Source organism: Rattus norvegicus, chromosome 19 (assembly GCF_036323735.1).
Source record: "Rattus norvegicus strain BN/NHsdMcwi chromosome 19, GRCr8, whole genome shotgun sequence".
NCBI classification, from domain to species: domain Eukaryota; kingdom Metazoa; phylum Chordata; class Mammalia; order Rodentia; family Muridae; genus Rattus; species Rattus norvegicus.
The window spans coordinates 51,900,539-51,916,327 of record NC_086037.1 but is presented as its reverse complement, the minus strand read 5'-3'; the positions used below and the strand labels follow the sequence as shown (position 1 = coordinate 51,916,327).

At 44.9% G+C, this 15,789-nt stretch overlaps 1 protein-coding gene across 4 annotated transcripts in view; it reads left to right on the top strand.

Moving 5' to 3' along the window:
* Window positions 1-571: 571 nt before the first annotated feature.
* The window catches only part of Terf2 (telomeric repeat binding factor 2), a 28,536-nt gene continuing 13,318 nt past the window's right edge, over window positions 572-15,789 (top strand). For 2 of the 4 annotated variants that reach the window (XR_005496666.2, XM_039097857.2), the window contains exons 1-5: window positions 572-1,169; window positions 1,264-1,359; window positions 2,315-2,445; window positions 13,485-13,571; window positions 15,256-15,402. Coding sequence is in view for 3 of the 4 variants with exons in the window: in XM_039097857.2 (XP_038953785.1) it covers window positions 800-1,169; window positions 1,264-1,359; window positions 2,315-2,445; window positions 13,485-13,571; window positions 15,256-15,402 (831 nt within the window). In the remaining variant the exon portion in view is untranslated. The remainder of the gene's footprint in view (window positions 1,170-1,263; window positions 1,360-2,314; window positions 2,446-13,484; window positions 13,572-15,255; window positions 15,403-15,789) is intronic. The other 2 variants (NM_001108448.1, NM_001242355.1) reach the window with 2 other exon arrangements.

The following is a 15,789-nucleotide window of genomic DNA, read 5'->3' as shown; positions in this document are numbered from 1 at the left end:
ACTTGACAGAAAGGGGCACAGGTACACAAATGGGGAAGTAACTTCCACAAGGTTTACACAATAACAAGCAGAACTGTCAGGATGTGAAGGCAGATAGTTTAGCTCCCGATAAGAAAGGCCAACAGGCTGGGATCACCAAACAGCTTTGATTGCCACAGTTAGGACTGCTTCAGAGAGTGGCTCCAAAGCCTTGTTGCACTTGGACTCTGAAGTGAGTTCAAAACTAGCCTGGGCAACTTTGCAGGACCTGTCTTAGAATAAATTTTTAATGGGGGTGGGGGGTGGAGGGTCGAGGGTCGGGATGAGGGGAGAGTGCACGGTTGATAAGTGCTTGCACTAGAATGGTTAGGTCCTGAGCTAATTCCCAGAACAAACCCATGTTTTGTTTTTTTAAAAAGTCTGGTCAAGTTGGCACTATCTCCTTTAATATCAGTACTACAAAACAGAGGCCAAGTTCAAACTCTATGTCTTGAGTTCCAAGCCAAGCAGGACTACACAGTGAGACTCTGTCTCAAAACAAAGTAACTTTTTTCCTATTGTACTGCTTTTCACAATTTGCGAAATGTCTAACACTATGCATGCGTTTATTTTTCGTATTCTTTACAGGGTCCCAAGTAAGGAGCGTAGTCTTTAAAATAGCGCACCTGGCTGGGCTGTCTGGACTCCAATCCCCAGCAAGCATAGCAGCAGACAAAACGGGAACTACGGATGCCAAGGAGGTGGGTGGACCGACCCCCCCCCCCACCTCGGTCCTTTCCCTCCCAGAAGCCCGCGGGCGGCTTGGAAACTCGTCGGTATCATGGCTGCGGGAGCCGGAACAGCGGGCCCTGCTTCCGGCCCGGGCGTTGTGCGTGACCCGATGGCGTCACAGCCAAGGAAACGGCCCGGCGGGGAGGGCGCTCGGCGGTCGAACACGATGGCGGGAGGAGGCGGGAGCAGCGACAACGGCGGGAGGGCGGCGAACCGGCGAGCATCGCGCAGCGGCGGGAGGGCTCGACGGGGGCGGCACGAGCCGGGGCTGGGAGGCGCGGCAGAGCGGGGCGCGGGGGAAGCTCGTCTGGAGGAGGCGGTCAACCGCTGGGTGCTCAAGTTCTACTTCCACGAGGCGCTGCGGGCCTTTCGGAGTAGCCGGTACCGGGACTTCAGGCAGATCCGGGACATCATGCAGGGTGAGGGCTGGCTCGGGCCGCGGGGAGGACAGGGTCTGTGGGGGCATGACTTGGGGTCCGGGGCTCGCAGAGCCAACCATGTCTTCTTTCCCAGCGTTGCTTGTCAGGCCCTTGGGGAAGGAGCATACGGTGTCCCGGTTGCTGCGGGTTATGCAGTGTCTATCGCGCATTGAAGAAGGAGAAAATTTAGGTATGGCTATTCTTTGTGTTCTTTTCTGGGCTTACTTACGTAGGGTTTTGTTATTTTCAAACTTGACATCCGGAACTGAAAGATTCCGGGTTAAAGTGCGCTACTGTTTCCACCGCGGAGGGCTTTTTCATTCAAAGGTGGTTGAATTCTCTAATTCTACTTTTCTCCAGTTAAAGTTCCTTGGCTGGTTTTATGTGTTTTTGTTGTTGTTGTTGTTGTTATTTTATTTTCTCCCACCTGTTAATTGTACACCCGTTTTTGTTGCTAGAAGTAAGTTACATCAATAAGGACATACCTTTCTCCCTTTTCCTCTGCATAGTAAAGTGTGAAACACCCCACACACACACACACACATACACAAGTTGAATTTGGCAGCTCTTTAACAAACTGCCTTCATTGTTGGCCACTTGTATCTGAGAAAGATGTGCTATTCTGGATTTTGAAGTCAAATGTATACGTTATAATTGAGCTGCGTCAAAAAGAATTGAAAGGTAGTCACTTGAAATACGTTGAAGCCCATGTAGTGTAGTGGCCAGCCTGGCCTACAGAGAGAGTTCCAGGACAGCCAAGGCTACACAGAGAAACCCTGTCTCGAAAACAAACAAAAAAGAAATATGTTGATTTGAGTTTGGACCATATATCAAGTACTAAATAAATGCAAATTTTACTGAGTTTGTATGGTCCTTTTGTATTATTATTCACTGATGGTTTTCTGATTTGTTTTCAAATGACAGAATCTTTCTACATAGCCTTAGCTGTCGAACTCACTGTATAGACCAGGTCGGCCTCTGCCCTTTGCCTCCTGAGTGCTGAGATTAGATGCCTGGCTTGCATGATTCTTTATACAAGTGGGTCTTATGGTGTTTGCATGCTTTCATTGATAGCTGTGCACACTTTTTGGACATTTGCTACTCCACAGCAAAAAGCTTAAAGTGGAAACTGTGTTCTGTCCTAGACTGTTCCTTTGATATGGAGGCCGAGCTCACACCCCTGGAGTCAGCTATCAATGTGCTGGAGATGATTAAAACAGAGTTCACACTGACAGACTCAATGGTTGAATCCAGCAGGAGACTGGTGAAGGAGGCTGTAAGACACATTTACTACTTACTTTCTTTCTTTCTTTCTTTCTTTCTTTATTTATTTATTTTCTAACAGAAATCAGGGATCTGTGAGGACTCATTGTGGAATCTTTTCTGTGTGGGTAGAGGGAAGAGCAAGTGGAGAGAGAGAGCGTGAGCGTGCACAAGTAACGTCATCTCTTCACACGTGCCCTAGGCATGGAGAGTATAGTTTGGTTGTCTTTGTGGCCTTGGCAGGAGTGACATTAAACTGGGAAGTGGGTTGACATTGAAGACTGCTGTTTTGGAAGTTATTGTACTACTGAGGAGCACCGAGGAGGCCCCCAAGTATCTCTGGTCCTGGGTTTGGTCACCATTGTCTGTCATAAGCCAGAAGGAATGGTTAGGGCCTGGGGAAATGTGGGACTGAGTTCTTTGACTGCTGAAAGGAGGACTTAAGGACTATTCCCTGCACTAGACTAGAGACAGTCAACCCTGGACGAGGTGTAGCACAGACAAGTACTCCAGAATAACAAAGTTGAGGAGTGTCCAGGAATTCTGGGGTTCGGGTGGCTTCTTTAAACAAACCAAGTGGCTGTGGGTTCTTCTCTAGTAATCCAGGCTGAGGGTGTGGGAGCATGTGCATAGCTAGGAGTGGAAGAGTGGCAGAAAAGTTAAGGCTAACAGAAGAGAACTGAAAAGGGCAAGGTCTTAGAGGTAAATGCTTCACAAGAAGACATTAGCTCTATACAGGGTACATAGATACTTTGTTTTTGTTTTCTAAACATATCTGTTCAGTTAAGGATCTGGAGCAGGAACTATTGGTTCCAAACCATGCTTGGATAATTGTTATTCAGTTCAAGGAGGAAGAATAATCCACTATAGGTTTTTTTTTTTAAAGATTTATTCATTTATTATATATAAGTACACTGTAGCTGTCTTCAGATACACCAGAAGAGGGCATCGGATCTCTTTACAGATGGTTGTGAGCCACCATGTGGTTGCTGGGAATTGAACTCAGGACCTCTGGAAGAGTAGTCGGGTGCTCTTAACCGCTGAGCCATCTCTCCAGCCCCCACTGTAGGTTTTTAGTATGGGTAAGACAGGTTGTGTTGAGGGGGAAAGGCCAGAAAAGTCCTTAGCAATGGAGTAGAAACCCAGGCTACCCTGAGCATAGCTCAGACTGTACTGAATGGAGGAAGTGTTACTTGGTCATAGTGACTTGTACAACCCTTGTAGAAATGAGGACTATAGGTGTGTCATCTGGCCTGTTTTGTAGGGGAGTCTTGTAGGCATGTACATGTTATAATTTTATTACTTAAGCACATGGGTCTCTTTCTGTTGTTGTTTATTTGGGAGTTTGTTGTGAGATGGGGTCTTACTGTATTCAGAGTAGCCTCCGCCTCTGTGCTCCTGACTTGGCCTCCTCAGTGCTGGCTTATACCACACAACCAGCTAAGTTATTGTGTTCCTGTTCTAAATTTTTGTTTGTAATGTCTGTCAGTGAAACCTAAACTCCCTGGGGCTGGAGAGATGGTTCAGTTGGTGGTTAAGAAGAGCACTGACTGCTCCTTCAAAGACCCCAGGTTCTGTTCCCACCACCCACATTGAGGCTCATGACGGTATTCTGCTGTAGCAGTAGCAGACAACCAAGCTACTCTCCTGGCCCTGACTGTAATTGTCCCTTCAATATAGCAAAGTACTCTCTTGAAACAGTGTCTATTAGCCTTTTGTTGCCAAAGGCCAGGAAGCTAGTGGCCCACCTAAGGGGCTCTGGCTCGGGATTTCTTAAAGCTATAGTTAAACTGTCAGCCAGACTTGCAGTGCTGTGGCTTGGTGGTATTCTATGTACCTCACGTAGGAGAGACCTTAGATTCAATCCTTAGCACTACAGAAATAACAGTCATTTTAGACTCAGCTGGCGCTGGGACTGTTGATGCTTATTTGAAATCCCAGTACTCGGGAGGCTTAGGCGGGAAGATTTTGAGTTGTAAGCAAGCCTCAGGTGGTAAGATCCTGCTAGGGTCTGAAAGATCTGATCCATATCTGATGTGGCTAATAGCAGGACTCACTGTCAACCAGCTATAGGTTAGTGTACACGTGGAACTGCGTCACACTGTAGACAGCTGTGCGGTATTACAATGGGATTGTGCAGGAGGTGAGGGTCACAGAGGACTACTTTAGAACCGGGGTCACTTCTGCTTTGATACCCTTGTCACCCTTGTGTTTTTTCTGAAAAATTTCTGAAATTTCTGAATTTCTCATTTAGTGTTCCTAGAGTCTCTTAGTGGGCATCTTAGAAAATCTTATGGGATGCCTAGGTTCATTTAAGCTCTGTAAATTGTTACAGTAATTTATTATTTTGTTTTTGAGACAGAGTCTCGCTATGTATGTAGCCTTGGCTGATATGGAACTTGCTTTTAGACCAGGCTAGTCTAGAACTCAGAGATCTGCCTCTGGTATCTAGGCCTCCCAAGTACTAGAATTAAAGACATTCACTATCACAGTGGGCACAATAATTTATTTTAAAATGTACTAAAATATGCTGGGTGGTAGTGACAAACACCTTTAATCCTGGCACTTGGGAGGCAGAGATGGGCAGATCTCTTGAGTTCGAGGCCAGCCTGGTCTACAGAGTGAGTTCCAGGACAGCCAGGGCTACACAGAGAAACCCTGTCTTGAAAAATAAAGTATTAAAATAGGGTCTGGGGTATGGTTCAGTGGTTCAGCACTGACTGGAGTTCAGATCCCTGGTGTCAATGCTGGGAGAGCATGGGGGTGCTATAACACACCCTCAGAAGGAGGAGATAAGATCTCCAGGACAGGGGTTGGGGATTTAGCTCAGCGGTAGAGCACTTGCCTAGCAAGCGCAAGGCCCTGGGTTCGGTCCCCAGCTCCGAAAAAAAGAAAAAAGAAAAAAAAAAAAAAAAGATCTCCAGGACAGGTAGCTGAGGAGGCCAGCTGTATCTAGAGTTCTAGGTTTGATTGAGTAACCCTGCCACAGTAAGGTGGAAGAAAGATTGTGGGTAATTCAAAAAGAAAACTTTTAACCAAGTAAACTAAGTTAGAACTTCTCAATTCACGTTCTGATTCCTGGAGGTCTCTGAGGCTCGCTCAGAATACACTCTCAAGTTATATTAAATGGCCAGTTCCTTTTTAAAAAGTTTTTTATTAATAAGTATGTCTGTGTACATGTGCATGATATCTACGATGATCAGAGGACTACTTTGTGAAGTCTGTTCTCTCCTACCTTTACATAGGGTAGGGATTGAACTGAGGTCTTCAGTTTTTATGGCAAACTCTTTTACCCACTGAGCCAGTGAGTCTGCTTAGTGAGCTTATTTAATTCCAGCACTGGTGTGGCAGAGGCAGGTGCCAGCCTCTTTTCCCTAATGAGACTATATAGGGTGGAGGGTGTGGCTAAGTTTGCTTGTTGGTCAGGGAAGAGTGGTACAAAGGATCCTAGTACCCACAGGTGCCTCACAACCCACGTTGGCTCCTGTCGCAGGGCATCTGACGCTCTCTCTGGCCTTCTCAGGCACTGCACACACCTGGTGCACAGACATAAATGCAAGCAAGACACCCATACACATAAAATAATTTGGGGGGCTGGGGTTTGAGACAGGGTTTCTCTGTGTAGCCCTGGCTGTCTCTGTGGGCCGGGCCAGCCTGAGAGTAATGGGAGTAAAATAAAGCTCTTTTTTTTAAATGGGAATCTGCTTTGTAAAGTTTGGTGTAAGAGCAAGACTGTAAATGAGTGGCCTGTAAATCCTAGCTCTTTAGGAGGCTGGGGCAAGTTCAAGGTCAGCATGGTAAACTTAGTGAGATCCTATCTAAAAAGAGAGAGCTGGCTCAGCAGGTGAGGACACCTGCTGTCATACCACGCCTGACAGCCAGAACTTACACCTTACACCCAGCCTAGTGCAACCTGGAGGAAGGAGAGAAACAACTAGAACATGTTGTCCTGACCTCCACATAAGCACCATTCGCTGGTACACATCCATGTACACACACACTAAATAAAGATTATTTCAAACTAAGGGCCATGGTATAGTTCCACAGCAGATCGCTTTGCTGCCATGTCCGCATGAACCCCCAATGCCAACACCCAAGGAAAAGTCGGAAGTCATAGATGAGCATCAGTGTCTGAGAAGCTGTCAAAACAGTTGTCCCATGAAGGCACTCAGACCTCTAATCCCAGCGATCAAACATGAGTTCCACAGGCTAGCCTAGTCTGCATGGTGAGTGCCAGGGTATAAGGAGACTCTGTCTTCTAAAAAAGAAGTAAAGTGGAAAAGAGGGCAGGGAAGAGAAAATCCTCTGTAGACCAGGCTGACCTCAACTAGAGACCCGCATACCTCTGCTTCCCTCCCAGTGCTGGGTGATGAGCCCCACTGTCCCCAGTGCTGGGTGGTGTGGCCCCGCTCTCCCCAGCTGCTGTTTTTTTGCTGCTGCTGTTTATTTTGGTTAGCATTAGTTGTTTGGCATTTCTTCCCATTATAAATCTACCTTACCTGTTTTTGAAAGTCTGCTTGTAATGTCCTATGTGTCTAAATTAATTGGAGACCATTCATAAGGCTACCATCTAAGAATCTTAATAAATACAAGAGAGAAGGAATTAGATTATTTTTCTGACAGCTATGGGAAATTAACACAAAGTCAAGCTTGCAGCATGAACTTCGGATTTGAAAGTATTCACATTTCCTGTCCTGCCTCACAAATGAAATTATGGGTGGCCTGTGTTCCAGTTCTGGGGAGTAAAGCACAGAGGCTGTCTCTCCTTACACAGTGGGAACAGCTGCTGAGGATGCAGATGTAAATAGTGAGGTAGGAGAAGAAGATCAGAAGTTAAGACTGTGCCAAGACTAGTGTGGAGTAGTTACCATTTTCTTGCGCTATCTAGAATGGACTCCAGTTAGGCAGCCTGGACACCTGGATGTGTACTCCAGGTATGAACAGAAAGAGTTTCAAAAGACCTTCTCTTTCTGGCCTCTGGAACCTTCCCATGGATTGAGATAATGGAAGGAAAATCCTTTCACTCCTGTTCGGCAGCAGCTGTGCTGAACAAATCGGCAAAGCACAGGGTGTGTGTGTGTGTGTGTGTGTGTGTGTGTGTGTGCGTGCGTGTGTGCATGCGTGTGTGCATGTGCGTGCGTGCGCGTGTGCTTGCCCGTGCTTAGGGGTTGCAGACAGGGTCTCCCTATGTGGCTGTTACTGACTGGCTGGCTGGAACTCGAGACCCGCCTGCCTCTTTCTCTGAATGCTGAGATTAAAGGCAAGCACCACACACTTGGCTGTTGGAAGATTTAGTGTCCCTAAGATTGTGTTCTCTTTCATTAATCCAGTTCATATTACAATCTCATCAGCCGCTGTTACATATAAGAAAAGACAAATGAACTAAAGTAACCAGCACAAAAGATACAGATAGGGATGAGTTGAGTAAGGAGACTCCAGGGCTGGGTGTAGGTAAGTGCTAGAGAGTGTTGTTGTAAAAATATAATAAATAAAAAAAGGTATTGGTTCTTTTATCCCGCTAGGTCCAGCACCGCAGTGTCCCAAGATAGTCTGCTAGTTATCTTGGCGAAAACACATCCCAACTCCTTGGTGGCCCAGTGTCTCTTGCCACCACACACTTCACTACACACAAACCGTCACATAAAGGAGCACACAACACAATAACCTTTGACCCAATTGGTAAGATATAATTGCCCACTTAAACATACAAAGCCCAGTACCATCCATCCCTTAGGAACATTGATAACAACCTGTAAATACACAGAGCAGAATCTTAACATCAGCCTCCATGTCCTCCCACGGCTTCTCTCCCTCCCTCCCTCCCTCTCTCCCTTCCCTTCCCTTCCTCCCTCCCTCTCTTCCTCTCTCTCCCTCCCCTTTCCCTTCCTCTCCCTCTCTCCTCTCCCTTCTCCTCTCCCCTCCTCTCTCTCCCCCTCTCCCTCCTCTCCCAGTCTCCTCCTCTTCCTTCCAACTTTTCTCCTGCCCATCCTTCCTTCTCCTCCAATGACAGGCATCCTTCTATCATGTACCTGCCCTCACCTGTATTTTACAAATTCAATGGGGAGAAGTTTCTGGTGAAGTCACTTGAGTCCTGAGTACAAGACTAGGCCGCTGTCCTTGGGGCAGTGGAATCAGCATCAAAATACAGATAACTTCAGGGCAAACCACAACTAGAGAGTGCATGCAGGAGAGCCAGAAGCCCTTGCCACATATATGACAGATGGATCTTTGACAATGTAATGGCATTTCAATAACTAAAATATTAAATGAAAAAGGGCAATCTTTAGCAGTTGCTGTTGAAACAATGGGGTGTCGGTATGCATAAATGAATCATAACCATAAACATATTTCATAGCAAAAAATAATTCAAAATAGATCACAAAGAAATTGTAAACTTTAAAACCATGAAACTTTTGTTGTTAGTGGTTTTTGCTTTTTTTTGAGACTGGGTAACCTTGTAACCTTGGCTTTCATGGACCTCCCTATGAAGTCTGGCCTCAAATGCCTGCCTCTGCCTCTGCCTCTGCCTCTGCCACTGCCACTGCCACTGCCTCTGCCTCTGCCTCTGAAGTGCTAAGATAAAGGTATTCGTCACCACGCCCAACTTCAAACCATGAATCACTTGAAGAAAGCATAAAAGAAGGTCGTTTTAGCTAGCACATCAAGTTCAGTTCAGTGTTGCATGTTTGGTGTTTCAGTGTTGCACTTAGGAATGGAGGCTGGAAGACTAGGAGTTTAAGGATCTAATACATTACAAGGGAGTCTTACTTGGACAAAAAGAATTTGGGTGGGGGTTTGCTGGAGAGATGGTGTAGTTAGAAGCACTTGTTCTTGCAGAAGACCTTGGTTTGGCTAAATTCACATGGCTATTCACAACCATCTATAACTGAGATCCTATGCCCTTTTCATACACATGACTAAAAATAAATAAATAAGCAAGCAAGCAAGCAAGCTTTTAAAAAGAATCTTCAAGAGGACAAATTGATACATGACAAAAAATGTTTATTCTAGGGGTTGGGGATTTAGCTCAGTGGTAGAGCGCTTGCCTAGCAAGCACAAGGCCCTGGGTTCGGTCCCCAGCTCTGGAAAAAAAAAAGTTTGTTCTAGCTGGGCATGGTGGTGCATGCCTTTAATCCCAGCACTCCAGAGGCAAAGGCAGGCAGATCTCTGAGTTCAAGGCCAGCCTAGGCTACAGAGCAAGTTCTAGGATGTCCAGGGCTATACAGAGAAACCTTGTCTTGAGAAACAAACAAAAAACCCACTTTTGTTCTGAGCTAAATACTATATTAGAAGAATAAACAACTGGAAGAAAATATTTGCAAGTCATATCTGACAACAACTATGATATATAAAGAACTATATATGTGTGTCTAAATCTAGGTACCTCCCTTTTCCCTGATAGCCCAGGCACTGAGGTTTTGAGTGTGAGCTATTATTATTACACTGAGCCAAAGTGTTTGTTTCTGTTTTTATTTTTGAGACTATTGAGGCCTTAGCCTGGAACTTACTAGATAGGCTTTGAACCCAGAGATCCACTTGCTGTGATTCAAGCCATATACTACCATGCCTGGCTAATAACATCCACTTGGGAGAGTTTGGTCAGGTTTTTAAGTTTAGGGGTTTTTATGTGAGTGAATGAATTTGTGTGTGTGTGTGTGTGTGTGTGTGTGTGTGTGTGTGTGTGTGTGTGTGTGTGTGTATGCATGCATTGGTGTTTTGATTGCACATGTCTGTGTGAGGGTGTCAAATCCCCTCGAACTGGAGTTATAGATGGTTGTGAGCTGCCATGGGGGTGCTGAGATTGAACCTGGGTTCTCTGCAAGATCAGCACATGTTCTTTTTTTTTTTTTTTTTTCTTTTCTTTTCTTTTTTTTCTTTTTTTCGGAGCTGGGGACCGAACCCAGGGCCTTGTGCTTGCTAAGCAAGCGCTCTACCACTGAGCTAAATCCCCAACCCCCAGCAAATGTTCTTAACAGTAGAGATATCTTCTAGCCCTGTGATTTTAAATAGTGAAACTATATTATCTTGTTTCCCTATAGGATATTCTATAGCTTAGGCTCTTTGTTTAACTGATAAGTAGCTGAAAGATGGCCCTGGAACTACCAATCCTCCTCCTTTCACTTCCTAAATGGCCAATACATGCTTTGGTTGTTTTACTCTGTGGGGGCTGGAAAGGAGGCTCAGTGCTCATGAGCAGTTGCTATTCTTAAAGGTCCTGAGTTCAATTCCCAGCAACCACATGGTGGCTCACAACCATCTGTAACAGGATCTGTTGCCCTCTTTTGGTGTGTCTGAAGAAAGTGACAGTGTACTTGTATAAATAAATCTTTTTTTAAAAAAAATGCAAAAAACCTGTATGAATTAATGAATGGAATGAAATGTGTGAGTATGTACTGTGTGTCAGGTACTCAAAAAAGCCAGAAAGGCACTTTGACCTCCTAGAGTTTGTATTATAGGCAGTGAGCTTCCTGGCATGGGTGTTGGGACTTGACCGCTGGTCCTCAAAAGTAGCAAGCACTCTTAACTATTGAACCTTCTTTCCGGCCTCTAAAGTCTATTTTTCTTTTCTCTTGGGAGTGAAGTGGGGTGTTGGGTTTTTCAAATCAGGGTTTCTCTTATAGCTCTGGCTGTCTAGAACTCACTCTGTAATCTAGGCTAGCCTAGAACTCTGAGATCCACCTGCTTCTGTCTACTTAGTGCTGGGATTAATGGTGCACACCACCACCACCTGGCTCAAGTATCTGTTCTTTTTTTTTTTTTTTTTTTTATTTATTAAGCACACTGTAGCTGTCTTCAGACACACCAGAAAAGGGCATCGGGTCTCATTACAGATGGTTGTGAGCCACCATGTGGTTGCTGGGATTTGAACTCAGGACCTCTGAAAGAGGAGTCAGTGCTCTTAACCTCTGAGCCATCTCTCCAGCCCCCTCAAGTATCTGTTCTTAACAGTTAGTATCCAACACTTTCTCCTCCATCCAAGGACATTATGTTAAATGGATTTTTGTTGCTCAGTGATAGGCTAGGAGCTTGCTCTGTCCCCTCCGTGCATCAGCCTGGGATAGTAGTACCTCCAGGAGCTGTGAACCCCTGCGGGGCATTAACAGATGTTAGGGAGGATTTGGATAACTGAAACAGTTGCACATTGCTGATAGAAATGCTAAGTAGTACATCTGTTCCCTACCATAGGTTTGGCTGCCACTCACCCTGTTGAACAAGTGTGCTCCAAGAATCCTACTCCTGCATATTTATGGCACAGTTGAAGAGTTGTTCACACAAAACCTGTTTTATCATCTCTGTTCATAACGACCAAAAACTGTGACCTACCAGATGTTCTTGAGTGGATAAATGAATAAACTATAATATATTCCAAACAATACAGTAGTCCTCGACAGCAAGAAAATGGAACCCTGGCAGCCCAGAGCTCAGTGGACTCGCATTGTGCAGAGTAAAGAAGCACCCTTAATACAGCTGGTGCCAGAGCACAGCCTGCTGGCGAGTGTCTGTAGTCTCAGCTCTTGGGAGGCTGGGACTTGAGGGTATGTGATGATACCCTACTTTAAAAAAAGCAAGAAATAGTGCCACTTTATGCTTTTAATAAAGACACAAAATAGCAACAAGAAGAGTTTAGAAAGTGGGGCTGGGGTTGGGGATTTGGCTCAGTGGAAGAGCGCTTGCCTAGTAAGCTCAAGGCCCTGGGTTCGGTCCCCAGCTCCGAAAAAAAAAAGAAAAAAAAAAAAAAAAAGAAAGTGGGGCTGGAGAGATGGCTCAGCGGTTAAGAGCACCCGACTACTCTTCCAGAGGTCCTGAGTTCAATTCCCAGCAACCACATGGTGGCTCATAACCATCTGTAAAGAGATCCGATGCCCTCTTCTGGTGTATCTGAAGACAGCTGTACTTATATATAATACAGTGTACTTATATATAATAAATGAATAAATAAATCTTTTAAAAAAAAGAGTTTAGAAAGTGGACATTTGGATTCTTTTTTTTTTTTTTTTTTTTTTTTTTCCGGAGCTGGGGACCGAACCCAGGGCCTTGCGCTTCCTAGGCAAGCGCTCTACCACTGAGCTAAATCCCCAACCCCTGGACATTTGGATTCTTGCAGATATAGATGTGTGTTAACATTTCATGCCATATGTCCTAAAGAGTTTTTCTGTGTACAAGTTAAATGCAGTTAAACCTAATAGAACTGTTGTGGTTTATAAAAAATAAAAGCTGTGTTAAGAAAGTAGGTATAATAGTATTTATGCTGAAATGATATGTACATAAACATGGTCATCCGAAGATGGTTAATTTTGCTTCTTCAAAGAGTTTATGGTCGTGCCTGCTTATTGATGGGCATCAGAATCTGCCCTGGATGGCTGTACTTATATGTGAAAGTGTCCTCTCAGGTGTCCACTCACCGCTGCCTTTCCATATGTGATGTGTTCTCTCAGGGTCTCTGTTCTTCCGATGGGAGCATCCACTCCTACCTGGCTCTTGGTCGCTTTCCTTTTCTGTTGTGGGTGAGCTGTTTGCAGATCTCAGTAATTCCCCACATGCTCTAGCTAGAGTAGCTAGATGGCAGTTGTGGTCTAAAAGGCTTGTTTCTTGTTGTACAGACTAGGCCTCAGCCTCTTTCTGGATAGAGAGAACTAGCAGAATACTAGGATCCCCACATTAGGTTCTCTCGCTGAGCCCCACCCCGCTTCAAAGCTCTTGTTCCCAAAAAAGATTGGAATCAATTGTTCTGCAGACCTGAAATTTCCAGACTCTGCTATAACTCCTGTCTGTTTTCTTTCCTTAGGCAATCTGGCTCAGCTTGGCTAAGTGTCTGGAGACCAGGGGATCTAGATTTGCTCTCAGGCATTAAAAACAAACAAAAACTACACATATGATTCCTCATAGTGCTTGAACAGTAATGTTGGCTTTTAAATAACAGAAATTTGATTCAGTGTAAAAACAGTCATAGGAAGTTATAAGGTTAAGGGTTTTGGTAGAGTATGTTTTGGTATTTGATATTCTAATGACAATTGTCGTTACAGAACTTTTACATTTTTCTCCCTTTTATAGGCTGTCATTATTTGTATCAAAAACAAAGAATTTGAAAAGGCTTCAAAAATTTTGAAAAAATACATGTCCAAGGACCCCACAACTCAGGTAAATTTGACATATTTTTATTCCTGTGACTTAGTTCCTCTCACTGGTTTTTGTGAAGCAGGAGTGGAAAGGGTTCTTTGTTAAGAATGTCACTATCACAAATGTGGTAAGAGACACCATTAACTCCAGCACTTGGGGAGGTAGATGGAGGTGCAAGGCCAGCCTGATGTCCATAGTGTGTTCCAGGCCAGCCAGAAAACTACAGCGTGTGACTTTGTCTCAAGGGGGAAAAAAAAAACCCACATCTAAGTATTTACCTTTTAAATACCCAACATCTTGGTTGATCCTAACCTCTCAGAGCTTTTGCTTATGGGGCTATTGGGGGGTCCTGCTTGAGGTTTTAATAGTAAACACACAGAGAGACATCTGCATGGTATGAGGCCGTTGGCCTGTTTGCTTGGGCAGTCTCTGAGTGTCTAGCTCCACCTGACTTCTCTCCTTCCTCTTCTGTCGCTCAGAGAGGCAAGAGGACTGCAAGTCTGGGGACTGCCTTGGGCTATAGCTAGTTCAAGGCTAGCTTAAGTCACATAGTTAGACTGTTGGAACATGTTTCACATCTTTTTTCTTATATTTAAGGTAACTCTGACTGTAGCTTCAGTATCTGAGACTGGCTTCTCAAAATTTAGTTTTTTTCAAGCTACTTATTTTGCTTGTTCCGTTGGCTTTGTGATAGAACATTTAAGTAATTGATACCAGATAGTCAACAAAAAGTATGAGACTTCCAGCCCTGTCTATATAAATGCTAGCCCTGTAGGCTTGGAAGGCTTCTTTGGGAAGGATTTATTATCTCCATTTCCTGTCAAAAGGGTGGATTCATTTTGAGCTATATCCTCAGTTGGGTTCCCTTCCCACAACTTGGATTATTTTATAAATTTAAATTTTAGGCTGTGGAATATTGCTCAAGGGTAGGGCATTTGTCTAACATGTCTAGGTGTGAATCCTGGCACCAAACACATGCACAACCCACTCTGTCCCTTTTGTTGTTTTGAAGTGAGGCTTCTCTATGTAGCTGTGGCTATTATTGAAGTAAGTAGACCAGGCTACCTCAAACTAACAGACTCTTACCTCTCTGGTACCACCATGCTTGGCAAAGCCCTTTGATGTTTGAAGATTAACTGTGTAGTACAAAATTCAAAAGGTGTTCTCAGGGTTGTAAAATCGGGTAACGGTGTGCAAAGCCAAGCCTGGGACCCTCTGACCCATGCGCGCACACACACAGATGCACACACGGACCCACACACATGCAGTTAAATTGTAATAATAAAACCTAAGTTGTAAGAAAGCCAGAGTGAGGAAAGAGCTGAATGAAGCTTCCCTTGTCTGGCCTTCACCCATTGCTACTCTCAGAGGCCATTACTCTGACCCTTTCAGAGAAACCATCTACAGGCAAGTCTGCTGTGTGTGCACATAAACCCGTCATGGCTTCCATCTGCCCACAGGACACAGCCTCTACACTTAGACGTCGTTCTCTCAGTATTGTAGCAAGGGGTTTCTGTGAACAGAGAATGAAGCTGCTCTTCTCTTATCACTTTGACCCGGTGTGGCTGAACCAGGGCTAGTCAGCCGTCCTCTGAGTAGTGGGGCAGCTTTACAGACGTTCTGCTGCTGTGTGCTGTCTCAGCTCAGCCCTGGTGTTTACTGTTCTCTTCCTTTCTCCTGATGCAAATGTCAATCTTCCATGTAGAAAGTAAGAACTGATCTCCTGAACATTATCCGGGAAAAGAACTTGGCTCACCCTGTTATCCAGAACTTTTCCTACGAGATCTTCCAGCAGAAGATGTTGCGCTTCCTGGAGAGCCACCTGGATGACACGGAGCCCTACCTCCTCACGGTGTGCCTTGGCCTCTCCTCAGTTCCCATAGCCATGTTTGGGTCCTGGAGCGTGGGTGGAAGTGGAAATGTAAAAGTGAAGAGAGTGACTGCATGCCTGTGCAGTGCCTACGATGACCTCCTGCCCACGGCGGGTGGAACTTAGGCTGGTTTCTCTAACCTGCTCTGTATATTCTTTTTTTTTTTCTTTTCTTTTTTTTCTATTTTTCGGAGCTGGGGACCGAACCCAGGGCCTTGCGTTTGCTAGGCAAGCGCTCTACCACTGAGCTAAATCCCCAACCCCTGCTGTATATTCTTTTACGTGTGACCAAATCTTTACAGTAGTGCACGCTCTTATAATCCACGTGGTTCCCGCGGCAGCAGAGGCTTGAGTGCAGTGATGGGAGTT